This window comes from Centroberyx gerrardi, chromosome 18 (genome assembly GCF_048128805.1).
Source record: "Centroberyx gerrardi isolate f3 chromosome 18, fCenGer3.hap1.cur.20231027, whole genome shotgun sequence".
NCBI classification, from domain to species: domain Eukaryota; kingdom Metazoa; phylum Chordata; class Actinopteri; order Beryciformes; family Berycidae; genus Centroberyx; species Centroberyx gerrardi.
In genome coordinates, this window is record NC_136014.1 from 929,746 (window position 1) to 949,323 (window position 19,578).

The following is a 19,578-nucleotide window of genomic DNA, read 5'->3' on the forward strand; positions in this document are numbered from 1 at the left end:
CTTCAGACGAGGTGCGCGCTAACGTGAACGCGGCTTTGAGCTCAGCGGCTACAGTGAAGATTTTGGCTAAAAAAAGGGTGTAAATTACGTCTTTTCAAGTCAACTTGGGATCTCGGGGCTGCCGGAGACTTGGATTACGCCGGACGAGCTGTATGGAGCCATTTTATGTGTTTTTTTCGGTTGTTTTTTTAAAACAGGTCCCCAGCAACTTCGGTTGTTTAGGAGAATGCTGCAACGCTGTTTTGCTGTGAAGCTCCAGGACTGTTTTGTGGAATAAGAAACTTCACCCGACTTTCCATCGGCATGGGGGTGAGTAGATAATGACTGAATTTTCATTTTTGGGTGAACTATTCCTTTAAGGAGCATGTTGTTTTGGGTGGACCAGATATTTAGCTCATTGAGCAGATTCTGCATGGAAGAGGGCTGCTGCCACTGTCTGGACTCCAGTAAATTGATGTCATTAACGTACTTCCACATTGGGTTGGGGGCACCAAGGGCAGTGTTGTCAATTAGAGCAAGGAAGAGGATGGGTCCAAGGAGAGTTCCTTGGGTGGGTCCAAGGATGGGTCCAAAGAGAGTTCAGGATCTTGTTGATTATAATGTTATGGTTAACCCGGTCAAAGGCCTTACTAAAATCAGTAGCTACCAGCGAACAGACAGAGCCAGGTTTGTCTGTGTTTTTAAACAGACAGTCAACTAGGTTGACAAGGGCATGGGTGGTGGATTTGCCCTTAAAACTCCCAAACTGTCTGGGGTCAAATGAGATGTTCTTGAGAACCCACTGGAGAGCAAAGTTTTCAGCAAAGCTTGCAAACTGGGAGGTCAAGGAAATAGGTCTTAACAGCTCTAACAGTGCGGGGGAGGCTCTGGGGATGGGGATAACCACTGCCTCTTTCCACTGTTTAGGGATGCAGCCCTCCTTAAAGGAGGAGTTTAGAGGAGCACTAATTTCACAAGCAAACTCCTTCAAGATTTTCTGGGGGATTAAATCCGGGCCAGGTGCTTTGCTGACTTTGACAGCCTGGAGGCTTTTGTAGACATCCCATACTAGGATGGTGGGCAGCTGGTGAGGAGAGGGGAGAAAGGATGGTAGCTGGGTGGTATTGAGTACTGGCAAAGCACATGATATCTCAGCAAACTGTGTGTTTATAATATTTGCAGTTGTCTCAGTGTCCTCAGTAACAGATCCAGGTACACTAATTACTGGCTCAGCTCTCTTCACATTCGCCATGGCCTCTTGGTGCCATTGTCTGGGGTTGGTAGACTTCAGTTGAGCAACATTGTTGGAGTAGTAGGTCTTCCTAGCAGAGGCAAGGGCCCGTTGCATTTTGTTTCTGTAGTGTTTCCACAGTTTTGTGTTTTGGTTGGAAAAAGCCTTTTGTCGCAATCCAATCAGATGCTTAATGCCAGGTGAAACCCAAGGTTTGTCAGTTGGGTGGACTCTCACCATTTTGATTGGGAAAAACATCCAACACACTGGTAAGTGTCTGGTAGAAAGCATCAGCCCTGGTGGTTGCGTCTTTGGCTTCATATACTTGATTGATTGATTGATTGAAATTCTTTATTGATCATTAAAATACAAGTGGCCCCTCTAGCCAGGGATGCCCCAGATACAGAAATCATCAAAAGGATAAAAACACAATAAAGCCCAAAGGCTTATTTCCATTGTGGTCCTTTTCAGACCAAGAATGTATCATGGCCCATTTTCCAAAGTTAAACATGTCACAATCTCTAAGGGGTCTGGTCTGTTTCTTCTTCACTTTGTCTTTAGATGGAGCAGCTTTGGGGGTCCACAGAACAGAATTATGATCACTGCATCCTATTGGTGGAAGGATGGAGGGGCGCATATAGAGATCGTCTATGTTGATCACAATCATGTCGAGGATGGCATTGCCTCTCGTGTTGTCTTTGACTACCTGTGACAGTAGGCTGCCTCTACACAGGTCAGACAGATCGAGTCTATTAAAATCCCCAAGCAGGACATGGCCAATGTCAGGATATTTAGTGCGAATATCATCAATGGTATTTTGGAGGTGATCAATTAGCAGTTCTTGGTGAGGTGTATTTGGGGGGGGAGTAGACACCACAGAGAACAATGGCAGATAGGGGTCTGGGCAGGCGATGAGGTCTTATCCACACCCATAAGCACTCCAGTTCAACTGGCACTTGGAACTCAGTGAGCTGTCTACAGGGGATTGAGTCTTTCACATATATAGCCACACCACCACCTATCCTTGACATTCTATGCTTGGAGAACACATTATAACCATCAACATCAAGCATGGATGGGGAGTGGGCATCTGAGAAGTTTCAGTGACAGCTGCCACATCAACTTTGTTAGAGAGGATGGTTGATTGAAACTCATCCAGTTTATTTATCAGAGACCTGGGGTTGCACATAAAAACCTTTGGCACTCTTGTGAGATTAGAACCCTGTTTCTGACATGTACCAGTGCACTGGATGGTTTTAAGGAAACGGTTACTCACAGTCCTTGTTATATAGTGTGGTTTGATGGTTCTGTATCCATAAATGGCTTCAATTTTCTTTTGAAAATTGACACCTCCTTTTCTCCCTCTTGGCCGAGGCCTGAGTTGTAAAACTCCAAGGCTCATCAGGCACTCTTTGAGGGAGTGGTCCAGGGAGGGGCCCTTGGTCTTCATACTGTAGAGGAAACTGGTGGTGTATCTGAGAATACTTGCCATGTCAGGGAAAACTAGTTACAGGAATTAATCTAAAGATAATGAAAATAATATTATTGTTCCCCAAAGGTGGTCAGTGTCCAGGCATTCAGAGAAAATTGGTAGTTCTCAGAGATCTCCCTAGACCTGGAGGGAGGTTGGATGGGATTGTTCCATGCATTCCACAGAAGAGTAGGCCGGGTTTCAAAAATCCATTAAAAAGGTCAAGAATCAAAGGCATCCACTACTCCTGAAAGGGTTATTATGTTCAGGAACTGCAACAGAGTCAACTGTAGTAAATATGCTTGGAAACTTTAAAGCTTCTATTTTTATTCTATTTTGTTGGATGGGCTTGTACCATGCATTGTGCCTTGTACCTAACCCTAACTCTAATCAACTTTCTTTCTTCTTCTCTTATTTAGAACACAACCTTTTAACAAGTGTGTTCCCGTGTGTGTCTACTGTTCTCCGTAATATAGAACCTCCTTGGTTATGTCTCTCTATGGAGCTGTTTTCCTTTCTGCCAGTTTCTGCCCCACTCTGCATGTGCGCATTTCGTTGCTGAGGGCATCACGCGGCAAATTCAGGTCAGGCAGTCACTCAGTCAGGTAACGCTTAGTGAGATGTCGCTTTGTGAGATGGCCTCTAGAGGGTGTCTCCGACTAAGAGATGGCCTCGAGTCTCTTGGCAGAGGAATGGGCCGGAACACACCGATACACCGTTCCAGGAGTGAAATTGACGAAGTAACGCGCATTCCGGTTCTGAAAAAATAAATACAGAGCAGTACCGGTGGTTGTACCTGTTTTAGGAGCTGAAACTACTGGCTCGGTTCGTTTTATGACCAAAGTTTTCCGGCTTTCCGACAGTTTACTCTGAGCCGCAGAGCTGACAGGTTGTGTTGTGAAAATGTCGAGAAAGAAGAAACACATTCTTTCCTATTTTCAACCCAATGTGAGCGATAGAACTATGTGTTCAGTGTTTCCCCTAGAATTTTTTTCAGGCCTGGTGGTACGCACCGAAAAAACCCTAAACAGACGAGGCGCGCGGGATGGCATATTGGCGCGGTCAGCTTCGGTCAGATGGCGCAGCAGGCGGTCTGCAATTTATATTTGCGTTCAAATTTTTGTTCGCTTGGTATATTCAAGACTTAAAACAAAGTGATCACAAGGAGAGGATGACTTAATAAGCTGCATTTATTGCATAAAAATAAGCTGTGTAACCTATGACCTTTGCAAAACATTAGCATTATGACCTTTGCAAACATTAACATTATGTCTTCCATCTTCTCCCTTTCTTCACAAACTCTCAAAAGCTGACATGTTTATTTGTTTTCTCAGCAAGAGTCGTGACTTGTGATCAGGCAATAATTAGGAAAGCCTAGGGGACCTAGATCTCTCTCTCTCAAATAATGACATAGGGATAAATAAATTAAATAAACAAACCTAAACATGTATCCTTGTTTACTTTTGTGGTAATTCAATAACAGACGCAATTTTCAAAAGGAAAGTGATAATTCAAAACCAGAGAGACCATCATCCTACAATGTGTTGCATTTAAAACTTGCATTACAGATGGATTCATCAACAATAGTGAAGACCCTGGTAAGTTGATCATTTAATATATTTGTGCTTCTGTGGTGATATAATGGAGATATGACCATCTATAGTGTTTTCTATGGTGTTTTCGCAGAGCTCCCCAACAAGCCACAGCACTTAACACTAGGCTATGTAAATATACGCAGGATATTTAGTAATTAAATAAATAAATAATAATCGTAATAATAATAATAATAATAATAATATCAATTTATATAATAATACATAAATAATAGTAATTTTTTATTTATCTTAAGCATTAGGCTCAGTAGTTCAACTCATTTCAGATAATGGTAGGGGGTGGCAACAGTCGGGATTGGACTGTTTTTGGATTTTTTTTCATAGGCTACTCGTGTGTGCTATACACACACACACACACACACACACATATATATATGTATATATACATATATATGTGTGTGTGTGTATTATATATATATATATATATACATACATATATATATATATATATATATATATACACACACAGATGTATATACATACATATATACTGTATATACACACACTCACCGAGCACTTTATTAGGAACACCTTATTAATACTGGGTAGGTATCAGCTTTCAGCTCAGTGTCAAAGTGACATCCGCCTCAAGGTTCGACATGTTGTGCATTCTGAGATGCTTTTCTGCTCATCACAGTTGTAAAGAGTGGTTATCTGAGTTACTGTAGCCTTTCTGTCAGCTCCAACTAGTCTGGCCATTCTCCTCTGACCTCTCTCATCAACAAGGCGTTTCCGTCCGCAGAACTGCCGCTCACTGGATGTTTTTTGTTTTTTACACCATTCTGTGTAGACTCTAGAGACAGTCAAAGTCACTGAGATCACATTTTTTCCCCATTCTGATGTTTGATGTGAACATTAACTGAAGCTGCTGACCTGTATCTGCATGATCTTATGCATTGCACTGCTGCCACATGATTGGCTGAATGGATAATTGCATGAATAAGCAGGTGTACAGGTGTTCCTAATAAAGTGCTCGGTGAGTGTATATATATATATATGTAATATGTATATATATATATATATATATATATATATATATATATATATATATATATATATATATTATATACTATTATATTATTATTCCAAAGCCATGAAAGGGTAAGGATATTGCTTTTACAGTTTTGGAGGAATTTTACTTATATCGAAGTGCCCAATGGTGTGGGCTCTTTCTCCATGGTTTGGCAGGTCTGCAGCATTTGAAATTACACTCTTTGGAAATCCTCCACACAGCAGGCTTAGCTCATTTGAATAAGGGGAGCTGATACTTAGGCCCCAGTATTTGATTGTTCTGAGTGTGAGAATTTCAAATCAATTCACACATAAGCAACATAAGCTCAATTGTTTATTTGAAAAACACCATGAAGCCAGTCACTTATCTTGAGACATAATAAATTTGAAAATAAATTCATGAAAAATATGGGGCACTGCATAGTAAAACTTTCAACGTGTGAGTTTAGTCTGAAGAGGGTGTACCTGCACTTGTCGACCCAATTCCAGCTGTGAGTACAGAACGAGGTGTGATCTTAGCTGCATACTTCAGGAACTGAGACTTCCCTGTGCCTGGGTCCCCTACCAGCAACATATGAGACTCACCTGTAGAGGATAACATCAACCTGACACTGAGACAATGTTTCCATAAAGCACAATACAGCAAATATCTGTGGCAGCTTCCAAGACAATGGCTTTACAGAAGTTAACTGAGATTCAGAAAACAGTATATTCAATATTATAAGTCGATATTAGATAATTATTATATTATTGGTATCAAAGGTGTCCTTGTTATCAGACGGTAAATTTAACCAAATGTGAAACAGAATTGCTAGAATACTGACCCCTGATCTTGGTTCCAGAAGGATCTATTCTCTGCACCCCACCAGCCAACACCATGGCCACCGCCAGCTTAACTACATACATGCCAAATACCTGCGGGCACAGGCTCAACAAGATCTGGTTCCTGCCTAAAGAGTGGGCAGAGAAATGAAGAAGGAAGAAGGAAAGTAATGGAGGGAGAAGGGACAATAAACACTATGAGTGTGTGTTCATGCGTGTGTGTTCACCTACGCCGCACACACACGCATGTGTGATGACCTGAATTGAAACATAGCTGTTCAATGTGCAAGGAAGGGGCATTTTTATAGTTTGAACTAGGATGCTGTCGGGGGCTGACAGCAAGGGTATATCCCCGAAATTCCCCAATCCTTGAAGACCCCATTAAGTCAAATGTAATAAAAAGCCATTCAATAATCACACAATAAGACTCCAGGGTTAATCTTCCCAATTATATTGGTTGTATGTCCCATCTATTTTTATTTTGCCAAATAATAAAATTTTTCCTTCTGGGCTAATCTAAAGTTAGATAGAGAAGATAGAATCCTCTAGGGATTGTCTCCCCAATAATAAAGGGTATGTACCTTAACTATTTTTTTAACACTCAAAAATAAATTTAACTAATCAAATATAGGCGCTAGCGGCGATGGCTGGGTTCATGCCAGTACAGCAGCCAGAGCTGAAACGTGGAAGTTTGCATTAAGATTACTGTTAGTTTTGTCATACTAGGCTGTTGAGCCTTCAGGCACACGGCTATTACGTTCTGATACTGAAGAATGTAATAGCAAGTTAAAAGGTGTCAATATCCAACTTCGTATTGGCTTTACTGTGTTTAGCTGTACACTCAAAATGCTGCTGTTGGGCAAAATCTGGTCGGAGCTATATGGAAATTGGTGTGCATGTTCCACATAAAGGTTGGAACATGATTACCATAGCGATTGGCGAAATTCTGTTTGAGTTATACGCCAAAATGTCATAGGCCACACCCACTTTCACTAATGACAATTTCACCAATTGGATTAGTAGATACAGTTTTCTAGCCTTTGTGGCGCCCCTATTGGTCAATATTTGAATGGCTTTGCACACATGTTCATTCATTATATGTGAACATGTTGTCCAAGTTTCATGACGATTGGACCATCTATCACAAAGTTATAACAATTTAGCTTATAGGCCATGACTCCTTCACAACTTTAAGAATATAAGAATATCTTCAAAACTACATTAGATATCAACAATCTATAAACAAAATTTAAAGAGCGTAGGTGCTGTGTGCTTCCCCATTGCAGTGTCTTGCACTAGGTTACATTTTAAATTACCGAAGACCAAGGTAATTTAAAATCAGCAAGGGAATTTCCTCCAGTGATGGATTAAATCCATTGCTGATCCCGAATGTATTCATTCAATTCCGCAAATTCCGCCACCATGTGGCAGTGACAAATAAGCAAATGCTTGGTTGGTCCTTAGATTTGTTGATCTTAGTGATAATACAGCTTTGAGGAGATTTTTGTTTTTTGCTGAGACAACCGTCCTGTTACCGGAATTTGCTGTGAGGCAAATTCTTCCATACCTGCAATTGGGTCATGTTGGTAGCTGTGCCAGAAGTCCTTAAAGTCTTTCTGGATGTCCTCCATCAATAGAGCAGCAGTAGCCTGCTGGTTGTTAACTTCTATGTTGTTAGCTTTGAGGACCAGTTCCACATCACAGCGAGTATCGTCATAGAAGGGCTTCCAGCGTTGGCGCATCACCCCGTACACTGTCACATCATCTCCTGGGAACACCACATACAATCAAATTATCATTGTCAGCAACACCATGAGCAAAATACTGTACACTGCCACCATCAAGTGAAAAACGAGAAATCATCACACCTCAGTCAAAAACACTCACACAAAAAAAGACACTATAGGTGATTATCAAATCTAAGAATGCCAAATTGATACTTGTGTGAATGAACTGAAGAACAGAAAACATCTTTACAGTTTGAGATGGACTGTGTGTGTTTGCATGATCAATTAAGACACACAGGTGTTCATTTCCAGCTGTTTCTACCTGCCCAGTACTATAGACTACTGTATATAGGCGGTACTGCACACTACTATACTATAAACTGTACTATAGACTATAGCGTCATTTGTATGCAATGTCCCGTTGTTGCATTGAATCTTGGTGGTTCCATTTTGTTCCCGTCAGCCGAGTCACCATCTGATCAACAACGAAAGCAATTGACACATTTCTGTGCTGAATGAATGAATATTCAACATACAGCATTATTAATCAATAAACCTAGTGATACACCTACCTGGTACCTACCTGGTACAAAAAAAAATGATGTGGAAATCAGTGGGCACGGTTTTCTTACGATTTACTCCTAAAGTGCCCACGGATTAGTAAACCATGTACGTTGATAACATCAAAGAAGGACTTTTAGGCCTATAGACAGTGAGCCATAACCATTACACACCGTTTGGCATACATATAGTGAGCTATAATAGCCATCAGGCACCTAGGCCTATATGTGAACCATAACCACTGATTGATCACACCAGTAGGTCTAATTTATGATCCGATGTGTGTTTTGGTTACAATATGAATCCTATTTACTCCCTATAAATCATGCTTGTAGAAAAAGCATGTTAATGCATACATCTATAAATTTTATATGCAACTCTGTGGGCCACTGTGGTGTCCCTGTTTGACATTATCAATATACATATTACAAATCCGTGTGCACAGTCTACTAATCCGGGGGCATGGTTTAGGACTCCGTGTGCGCTGATTACTAATTCGAGGGCACGATTTACTAATCCATGCGCTCGGTTTAGTATTCTGTGCGCACGGAGCCAGGCGCGGTTTACCAATCAGTGCCCGTATGGATTTCCACACAAATTACTTTTTTCTTACCAGGTGAGGTGACCCCTGGGGGGCTCCATAGAGAACAGCCAAAGCAATGCCACATTTTTATGCTGAATGACGATTGTAAATTGTGAAAGACAGACCACGTTCCGGTCTGTCATTGCTGCTGGAGCGGCAGCTGTAACTATCACTCCCGGCAATGTGGTCAGATACCGGAGTGCACACACAGCGGCGTTGTGTCTGGGATTGACCTCATGTCAAAAGAGCACTTTCTTTCTGCTAGTGCTGTAGCCTCTTTGAGCACACAGTACAGAACAAACACCCGGTTCCCTTAATTTGTCGCACCAAGTGTCAAACGGTTTCCCGTCTCCACCCGTTTATTCAATCGAAGCCTATCGCCGTTTGTTTTTTAGTCCTCTCTCAGTGACGCGTGTATCTTCAACAGCTTTCATAAACTTTGTTTCATGGTGATAGAAAGTAGCTTGTTGTTCATTGGATAAAAGAATATGTTTTTTTGCAGATATGGCTCGTAGAATCAGCGATTTCTTTAACAAGAGAGTTTGTGTGGACCCATTCATACTAACGAGATGTGGTAAATTTGTCAGGTCTGAAAGTAGCGCACGACAGGCACAACCACAAGGATTGGAAGGGACTGATGATGGAGAGGATCAGAGTGCAGGACAGGATGAGTCAAGGCGAGGGTTGTTATTATGGCTCAGTTGCAAGTCCTTTTACATTTTATGAGTGATTTTATACAAGTGATTTTATGTTTTATATTTTACATTTTATACTAGTGTTATAGTATAAGTTATAGTGTAAGAGTGATTTTAACATCACGTTTTATTCATATCTCTTCACAGATCTTTTAATTAACAAAGAGCCAGTGTTTTTGTTTTTTTATTTCATAATCGGCACAGCCCTACTGTAGTAGCAGTAGTCCTACACATCAGTAGGCATGTGATGGTTGGCCAATGTTACAGTAATGTGTCATTTCATATTGAAAAATACTGTAGAAATATTCCTGGACCATAACCAATCACATCTTGTTTTTAGATCTTCTGCAGAACTGAGAGACAACCAGTCTGGGTGAACATGGCTTGTGATGTAGATGAGGTGCTGTCCGACCCAAATAGGAGGCAGGATGCAGCCTCATTTTTTAAATCCTTTTTTGTTTTTTTACAGAAAACCTTTTTTTCTGTTTTTCTCCTACTGCAATGTGTTTTGTATGTAGAACACTTCACATATCCAACACATATTCAAGTGTTGAAATAAAGTATTTGTGATTGACAAAGTATTTGGACGTAACAATATTTGTGTATATACCGTAAAACTTCAATTAATAGCCCGGGCTTTTACTTGCTTCAAACACTGAACTCAACTGGCCTATATTTGGGACAGGCGTCTATATGGGACAGGCCTTTAATTCCTTTCGCACAAAACTCTTGCTCAGCAAAGATGGGAAATACTATCAAATTGTTTACTTGCATAAAATTAGGCTATCGAATAACATATCAATTACGAATCATTCATTTGATCTCGCTCCGAGAGACAGCGCACTGAGAGAGAGAGAGAGCGAGAGAGAGAGCCCCGTATCAAAATACCGGTAGCCTACCTTAGAAAGGATGAAAGCCAAAAAAAGTTGCAAGAGCTTGTACTTTTCAACGGAGAAATGTCTTGCTGCTGCTTCTCCTGAGTTTTGTTCAGCAAATTTGACAACTGACAGCTTGAATTTCAGGTCGTACTTTTTTCTCTGTGCCGCCATGGCGATCAGCAAGCATGTGAATGATGTTTGAATGCAAGTAAAAAAAAAAAAAAACTGCTTTGCAGCGTCAATGGCAACCAGCTTCTAATTGAGACCGGCCTTTATTTGTCAAAACGTGTAGCCACACCCGGCCAGTAAAAAGGACTCGGCGTTTAATTGGGACTCGGCTTTTAATTTTTAAAAAGTTTTACGGTATATACATTACTGTAACAGCCTTTTACAACAGGCCGCTGTGCATAAGTCTAACTCTGAACATGCAAAAGACATAAGTCTACTGATAAGATATTCATAATAGTGTTTTCCGTTGAGCACATCAGTGTAGTCGGATGTTAATGAGATGTATTCATATGATGGTTGTGTCATTTTGCATTTTGAGTTTTGCATTTTGTGTTAGTGGTTTTGTGTTTTGTGTTTAGAGTTTTGTGAAAATTAGCCTTAGTTTCAGAAAATGTGTGTAAGCAATTGTGAAAAACTGTAATACTGTAATAGTGACTATGAGGTAGTGAGTAGCTAACTAGTATATCAATTAGTGGTTAATCAATGATAAATTAACTATATAATTAAACATTTAACTAGCAAACCGTAATGTAGTGTTAACCTATAAAGGCAAAAGGAAATGGGAATTCATATCCTGTTTTTTGCTGGCCTGTGTACTCTTGTTGCAATTTTGTTTCTGTTTATTTCGGTTTGCATTTGCAGACAACTAGCGATGAGCGCCAGGTGGCATTTATGTAAACAAGGAATTTATAGCTAGATAAACTCGGGGCTCGGGGAAAAAACTTGAGCGATGCACGCTGGGTATTGTAGTGGTTTTTGTAGCAGTGAAAGTCTCGGGGGAACGGCATGTCTCTGGATCTGAAAAGTTTTGATGATCTCTGTAGAGCCACGGCATTGTAAGAAATCAAGTGAACAGCGGCAAACCACTCCTTTAATGGCATCAAACAATTGGTTACGGCACTAGTCACCCTGGTGTGTCTCAAAGTGATTGTGTGAATTGATTGGGACTTCATTATGAAGAAAATGTAAAACCTTATCATTTACAGCTCTTACCAGATTTGCAAATGTCCACCAGGTCATCTTCCAAGACGACCACCATAGAGCGAGGAATACTGCCCACTAACAGCCTCTGGGCCTGGGGGGAGGGGAGGATTTATTTTTAACCCTCATTTAACCAGACTAAGAACACAATCTTACTTACAGCAATAGCATTTTGACCAAAGTAGGCAGAGGATCATAGCCAAAAAAAATGAGCATCACATACAGAATTCCTTGCTGTGAATAGAATTGAATTGAAATCAGAGGCATTTATTACTTGCTCTTGTATCTTGATCTCCTGGAAGTCCCTGCAGGCACCAGGCTTAGATCCTCCAGACAGACAGGTGAACTTGTAGGAGCTACAGCCATCGGGATTGGGGCAGGCCGTGGGTGGGACAAAGGTATGGAACTGGTCGAAGTCAGTTTGCATGCTAAAAACATGCCGACACTTTGCGCACATGTAATCGCGCTCGTACTCCAGGACCTATGAGAGGTGGAGAGTATTTCATTAATAAATATGGGCTACACATTTTTGTTACTGATTTCAAGTAAAACTCAACCTAATTATTGTTTGTAACATCATTATTGTTTTTACTGTGACAAAAGTTCTTACAGTAGTCATGGCAACACTCACATGTAACCATCAGTGCACATGTAACCAGACATTGTGCTGTCATCGTTTACCCACACAACAAAAGCAGATAGTCCATTATTTTTCATTGAGAAATGAACACACATACACTGGTTTAGGCTGGTTTGGAAGAACTACCGGGTAAACTTGTATTAACATTAGTTTGGTAGTAATACTTAGAGCTAGGGCTGCAGCTATCGATTATTTTAGTAATCGAGTATTCTACCGATTATTCCATCGATTAATCGAGTAATCGGATAAGAAATACTTTTGCTTTATTAAAGAGCAATAGTAAATATACAAAAGAGAAAAGCTGTCCGCACGAAGCTGTCCATACGACACTGTGATTTACTGAAAGCGAGGTGAAATAATTATTATTATTGATATTTATTACTAGGCCTAAATATCATACAAGTTCATAAGACTGGCTAATGTACATTTATTTACTATGTTGAAGGGTTGCCCTACACCTGCTGACCCTACTCACTGCAATCAAACTAAACTGATTATACCTGCTGTATTGGACTGGTGCATTTTAGGCTCCAATTGCTACTTACACCACCTGATATTTTGCTTTCTGGGGTATTTTATGCATCACTGTGAGGGGAGTAGGTGTGTGTGTGTGTGTGTGTGTGTGTGTGTGTGTGTGTATGTGTGTGTGACTATCATAATAATAACATGAATGAAGCTCAGGCTTTCACAAATTGACTGCAGCATTTTATTTTCTGTGGTTATTTTCTTGAGCAAAACTTAGCTAACTTAGGGACATCATAACTAGCCACCATATTGATTTACGTTCTTAACTAGCCATTACATATAGCCATAATTAACGTGCATTCTTTACTAGCCTTCATCTCATCCCGTTTTAATATTAAGTGCTGACTCCGCCCACCCGGGCCAGTTTCGGCGTACGCCGGTAGCAATTACAAGTGGACCCTATCCTACAGTCCCTGCTCTCAGCGGAGGGAAGGAGCTACGCTGTGTGTGGGAAGCGCTGTGACCGTCAGACCTCTCTGGATTAGACAAGCAAGTAGAGAAAACCGGCATCAGCCGAACCAATTTATTGCCAAATGCTTTGGGATTCAACACATTAACATTGCTTCCCATGGTCAGAAAAAGTCGGCAGATTTGTCGCTAGTCGCTTTTGAGAAATAAAGTCGCCAGGGGGGTCTGAAAAGTCGCTAAATCTAGCGACAAAGTCGCCAAGTTGGCAACACTGGATCCGAAACTTTGGACACTTTGTTGTTTTCTCTGGCCTGTCTCTTCTCTTCGCCCCTCGCTATTTTCTCTCTCTTTCTCCAGCGTGTTGTGCAACAGTAATAATCATCCGTGCGAAACACTGAGTGTGTATATAGTTATATGGATTAAACGAAGCTTCGATGCAAAGAATTTGCATCGATGATTTTTAGTAATCGAGTTACTCGAGTTTCTCGAGGAATCGTTTCAGCCCTACTTAGAGCCAGCATAAAGTGTGTTTGGTAGGCAAATGTAGCATGGAAATGCATTTAGTGGGGTTGTGAATTCAGAGTCTGTACAGGTAGAGAACAAACTAGCAGAGTCCGCAGTGTAGATGCTAAGGTAGTATTACTAAAGACAAAGTGGTAGGTAGCAGTGGGGCAGTGGATTTGAATCTGTTGTGAATGGGTAAAGAGGGGGGTGGTTCCAGGACACTCGAATGAGGTGTTGTGGGCCTAACTGAACAAAACATCAGTGAGGGAAGGTGCCCACTTGATAACCCCAATGACTTGCCTACACTGACTCACTTACCCTGAAGGCTACAATATGAAGTTGGTGATGTTGCTACCCGTCTTATGGTCCTGTAGATTTATGACAGTATAGCCTGATGTTTTCTATGGTACTCAACTGCATGGTATATCATTCTGTTCTCTATATGAATGGTCACCTTGGATTATGGCACAAGGGATAGTAAAATCATATCCTATGTATTGATAAATGCAAGGGAAGCACACATGGAGGGGCAGTAATACTGATGACTTGCAGTCCATATTTATTGTAAAGAAAGTGTCAGAGCATTAAATGTGATTGTCCTGTGGTGTCCTGTGGTGGTTCTAATGGACTATAATTGATCAGCATTACTGCTTCTTTATGTGTGCTTCCCCTGTGTACATTATCTGCTGCTTGTTTGGGAGTGCACTGCCAACACAAATGTATGAACAAAAAACAAGAGGCTGGAATGCTTCTTAGCTTCCAATGTTAAAAATTGTGGAATTGGTGCTCTTTGGATAAATAAGGGTCCTCTGGTTATATGCGGAAAAAAAAAAGATCCATGGTGACGATGGACATACAGACACAAACACACTCACACTGTGTAGGCATGATGGTTTGAATTGAGACTTAGCTTTTAAATGCACAAGAACTTGCGTTTTTGTATTTTAAATTAGATAGCATTCAGTAGAGCGTATACCCCTGGCAACGCTATGCAATTGTCAAGATATGCCAACTAGTAGTTGGAATTTCACCAAAAGATAACAATTTCTTCCATGACCAATAACCAACTTTCACATCAGGAGATGCACACATATTCATAAATATACTTGAAATGGGACATGAGAAGGTTTGCCTCTTCTTATGTCTGCTGATAGGATAACAGGTTGATGTTTTACGTGAATCTGTAAGTTATATGCCTTTTTGTGAGAAGCCACACCCCCTTTGGCCAATTGGTATGAAATGTTGATCAGTCCTTCCTTGCCCCATGACCAACCTTTCCACAAAGTTTAATGCAAATCAATTCATAACCTTTTGAGATATCCTGCCAACAGTCAGACAGACAGAATAGGGCAAAAACAACCCCGTCCATTGGCGGAGGCAATTATAGTGATTGTAGTGCGAGTCCTTGCAGTCAAGAACACAGATACACCAGTACCAAGTAAGTTTTGACCCTGCATGTGCTTCCCAAATGTCAGTGTCAACATTTCCCACAGGAAATGAATTAACTATGCAAATGACTATAAATACGCCCCTCTCGTCACCTTCTTGTCAAAAACGATGGTGAATGTGCCTGTGTTCAGTGCTCCCCTCTCCAAATATTTCCAATGTGCTTTTACGCATGCAGTGTTTTTGTAAATAAAGGTAAAATTGGGATCACGTGGGCTCTCGACGGAGATGGCAGCGTAAAAAGTTGTTCCGTGAACCTGACACCAGAAAATAAAGTTACCGATAATTACCTCTGTCTTTTCGCACAAGATAGTTAGTGGTTAACAAGAATAGCTTATCATCTCTTCGGAGTCAAAATACCAATGCCTAATCGAGAAATCCGGAAGTCTCAGCTTCTCAAAGATTTACCACCGACGCAACCGGCTAAAGCTAGCAAGAAAATGGACGCCTTCGTTAGCAGGCTACCAGAAGATGCACTAGCTGCACCGTGTGCGACCGTCGGTGAGCCCACACTGAGTTTTCTTGCCTCAGAGATAAGAGCAATTCGCGTGTCCACACAGAATATTGAACATGACACAAAAGAAATTAAGGCTACTGTAGAGGACATCGAGGGGAGAATTGATACATTGGGCTCCCGCATGGAGGAGGCTGAAGGACGGGTCGCTGCGCTGGAAAGTGCCGCTGACACATCCAAACAACAAATCGATGCTATCCAAGAAGAAATGCAAAAGCTACGAGACCACATCAATGATTTGGATAATAGAGGACGACGCTGCAAAGTTAAAATCCTGGGAATACCGGAGTTGAAAGAAGGAAATTACATGATTCAGTTTCTACAGCATGAGATTCCAGTCATGCTGGAGCGCCAGTTCCCATCAGTGGAGATACAGCGAGCGCATCGAGTTCCCACCGGCCCGCCGAGGCGAGACCAGAGAGAGGGGGACCGACCGCGGTCCGTCAAGGTCAACATGCTCCGCTACCAAGTGAAAGAGGAGATACTTCGAGCAGCCAGGGAGAAGGGACAGATCTTCTGGCAAGGAGCTAAGATCATGTTTTTCCCGGATTACTCCAAGCAAATCACGGATCAGAGGGTCTCCTTCAAACAAGTCAAGACTGATTTGAGGAACAGGGGAGTAGAGTATTCACTCCACTTCCCCACCACTCTGGAGATTAAACACAATGGAGCACGTCATCGATTCAACTCGCCTGAGGAAGCATCGGAGTTCATCAGGAAGAAGATTACCAAGAGAGCTGATTTAAGGACATAACCTGTGGGGTAAATGAATAACTACTGGTGGGCTCCTTTCTCTATCTTAAACATTAGTAATCTGTACTGGTACATATTAATGGAGCCTGTTAATGTTTTATTTCTGCTCTTTATTTTTGCTTATTTTACTTACTGATCTAAGCAGAAAGTCAGATTTTCCCTAGATAAAATCTGTCGCTATAATAGCTGCTATCCAGTAGAGGTCGACAAAGACCACATTTAAGTTTTATTACTCCCCACCTAATACGGCTGATAGGGGGTACTACAGATGTATACTGGTAGGTTGACGGAAAGTCGAGTTCGGGTGACCTTTTCAGGTTTTCCAGTTTTAGAGTCTATGACTTGGTTTAAGTTTTCATGTCCCAGGCCTCGGAATTTGGCTGGGTCTGTACATAGTTTGTTCTCTCATGTCTTAGATTTTTATATTTGCAAGACTTGTTCACCACCACACTGGACCATTTCGTTAATAATATATACACTCACCAGCCACTTATTAGGTACACCTTACTAATACTGGGTAGGTATCAGCTTTCAGCTCAGTGTCAACCGGCTACCAAAGTGACATCTGCCCCAAGGTTCGACGTGTTGCATTCTGAGATGCTTTTCTGCTCACCACAGTTGTAAAGAGGTTATCTGAGTTACTGTTGCCTTTTTATCAGCTCTAACCAGTCTGGCCGTTCTCCTCTGACCTCTGCCATCAACAAGAACTGCCGCTCACTGGATATTTTCTCTTTTTCGGACCATTCTCTGTAAACCCTAGAGATGGTTGTGCGTGAAAATCCCAGTAGATCAGCAGTTTCTGAATTACTCAAACCAGCCCGTCTGGCACCAACAACCATGCCACGTTCAAAGTCACTTAAATCACCTTTCTTCCCCATTCTGATGCTTGGTTTGAAATTCAGCAGATCATCTTGACCATGTCTACATGCCTAAATGCATTGAGTTTCTGCCATGTGATTGGCTGATTAGATATTTGTGTTAACAAGCAGTTGAACAGATGTACCTAATGAAGTGGCCGGTGAGTGTGTATACAAAAATACATACACGATGTACGATCACTTTGCTATTCCATGGCCAATATAATTGACCTAAAAATGGCCAGTTGGAACCTTAAGGGACTTAACAACGTTGTTAAAAAAAATAAGAAAGAATCCCTAAAGCTGAGGTGCTCTTGGGTGGGGAAGGTTTTTTCAAGCCCAGGAACGGGCAAAAGTAGAGGGGTCTCCATTTTGATCAATAAGACAGTTAATTTTAATGAAACGGAAGTGTTAACTGACTCGGAAGGCCGCTATGTAATAGTACATGGGCAATTACTGGACACACCAGTTGCTCTCTGTAATATTTATGCGCCTAATTCAGATAGGCCAGAGTTTTTTCATAACCTATCACAACTTCTCTTGGAACTAGGGAACATTCAGATAATATTAGGTGGTGATTTTAATCAAATACTAGATCAGGATCTTGATAGGTCCCTACCTAGACGTAATACAGAGAGTAGATCAGCTGTTGCCATTAGACAGTTAGCCTCTGATCTGGGTCTACAAGACATCTGGAGATTGATGCATCCAGATAGAAGAGATTGCTCATTTTTTTCTCCCCCCCATAATGTTTACACCAGAATCAATTATTTTCTAATCTCGCAGTCATTAGTGGACTGTTCTGTTAGCTCTAATATAGGTAATATAGTAATTTCAGACCATGCTCCAGTTTTCCTTTGCCTAACTAAATTCTCACAGACACCTAAAAGCCGGAGGTGGCGTTTAAATGTATCCTTACTGAAAGACAGAATATTCCTCAAGATGATTAGAAATGAAACTTTGCTTTTTGAGGAAATTAAAAGCAGGACAGTGCCCTTGCCATCTGGTGGGATACTCTGAAAGCCTATTGGAGAGGGAGAATCATTTCCTATGCTTCCTTTAAGAAGTCAGCTAATGAGAAATTCACTGAATTGGAGAGCGAACTTAAAATACTTGAAACTTCATACTCTCAAACCAAGGACAGGCCAACACAAAACAAGATAATTGCCACTAAATATCAATTAAATAAATTATATCATAAGAAAGCAGAGTATGCCTTATTCCGAACCAATGAGACGTACTGGGAAATGGGTGAAAGGCCTGGTCGGCTTCTGGCCTACCGTTTAAAACAACAAAACAGTATGAACCATATAGCTGGTATACGGCAGCCAGATGGAAATATCTCTACCTCCTCTAAGCAGATAAATGATAGATTCACATCATTCTATAACACTCTTTACTCATCACAGTGTGACTTAGACAAACAAAAGTTTGACAGCTTTTTTGCTGATCTTAATCTTCCACAACTTTCTGACAGTGACAGAGACTTCTTGGAGGCACCATTAAAAATAGAGGAGATCTCTCAGGCGATTAAAAACATGCCACTAAACAAATCCCCCGGGCTAGATGGACTTCCTGCCGATTTTTACAGAACATTTGAAGATATTCTCAGTCCTTTGTTGCTTGAGGTTTATAACGATGCATTTACAGCTGGCACCTTGCCACAATCCATGCACGCCGCAGTTATATCTCTCATTCACAAAAAAGGAAAAGATGCTTTAGATCCTAGTGGCTATCGGCCTATTTCTTTACTTAACTGCGATCAAAAGATCTTAGCAAAGGTTTTTGCAAACCGTTTGTCAAAAGTTATTGGAAACATAATCCACATGGACCAAACAGGCTTTATCCCAAATCGCTATAGTTCTGATAATATTAGACGACTAGTCAACTTACAGTACCTTGCACACGACTCTGTCCATCCAACCGTCCATCCAATCGCTTTGTTGTTAGATGCCGCCAAAGCCTTTGATTGTGTTGAATGGAGTTACCTCTTTGAAACACTTGAAAGATTTGGCTTTGGGAAAAACTTCATTACATGGATTAAAACCTTATATGACACCCCCTACGCTTGTGTTTTAACAAATGGTCTTATATCTGATCTATTCCAGTTGCACAGATCCACAAGACAAGGCTGTCCCTTAAGCCCAGGTT

General features: G+C 41.1%; 1 protein-coding gene across 2 annotated transcripts in view; it reads right to left on the reverse strand.

The window, feature by feature from the left end:
- Nucleotides 1–19,578, reverse strand: part of mcm9 (minichromosome maintenance 9 homologous recombination repair factor) — a 117,571-nt gene that overhangs the window by 38,940 nt on the left and 59,053 nt on the right. For both annotated transcript variants that reach the window (XM_078289852.1, XM_078289853.1), the window contains exons 5-9: nt 12,055–12,261; nt 11,793–11,874; nt 7,695–7,895; nt 6,130–6,255; nt 5,771–5,890 (exon numbers count right to left, since the gene is read on the reverse strand). In XM_078289852.1, the coding sequence (XP_078145978.1) occupies nt 5,771–5,890; nt 6,130–6,255; nt 7,695–7,895; nt 11,793–11,874; nt 12,055–12,261 (736 nt within the window). The remainder of the gene's footprint in view (nt 1–5,770; nt 5,891–6,129; nt 6,256–7,694; nt 7,896–11,792; nt 11,875–12,054; nt 12,262–19,578) is intronic.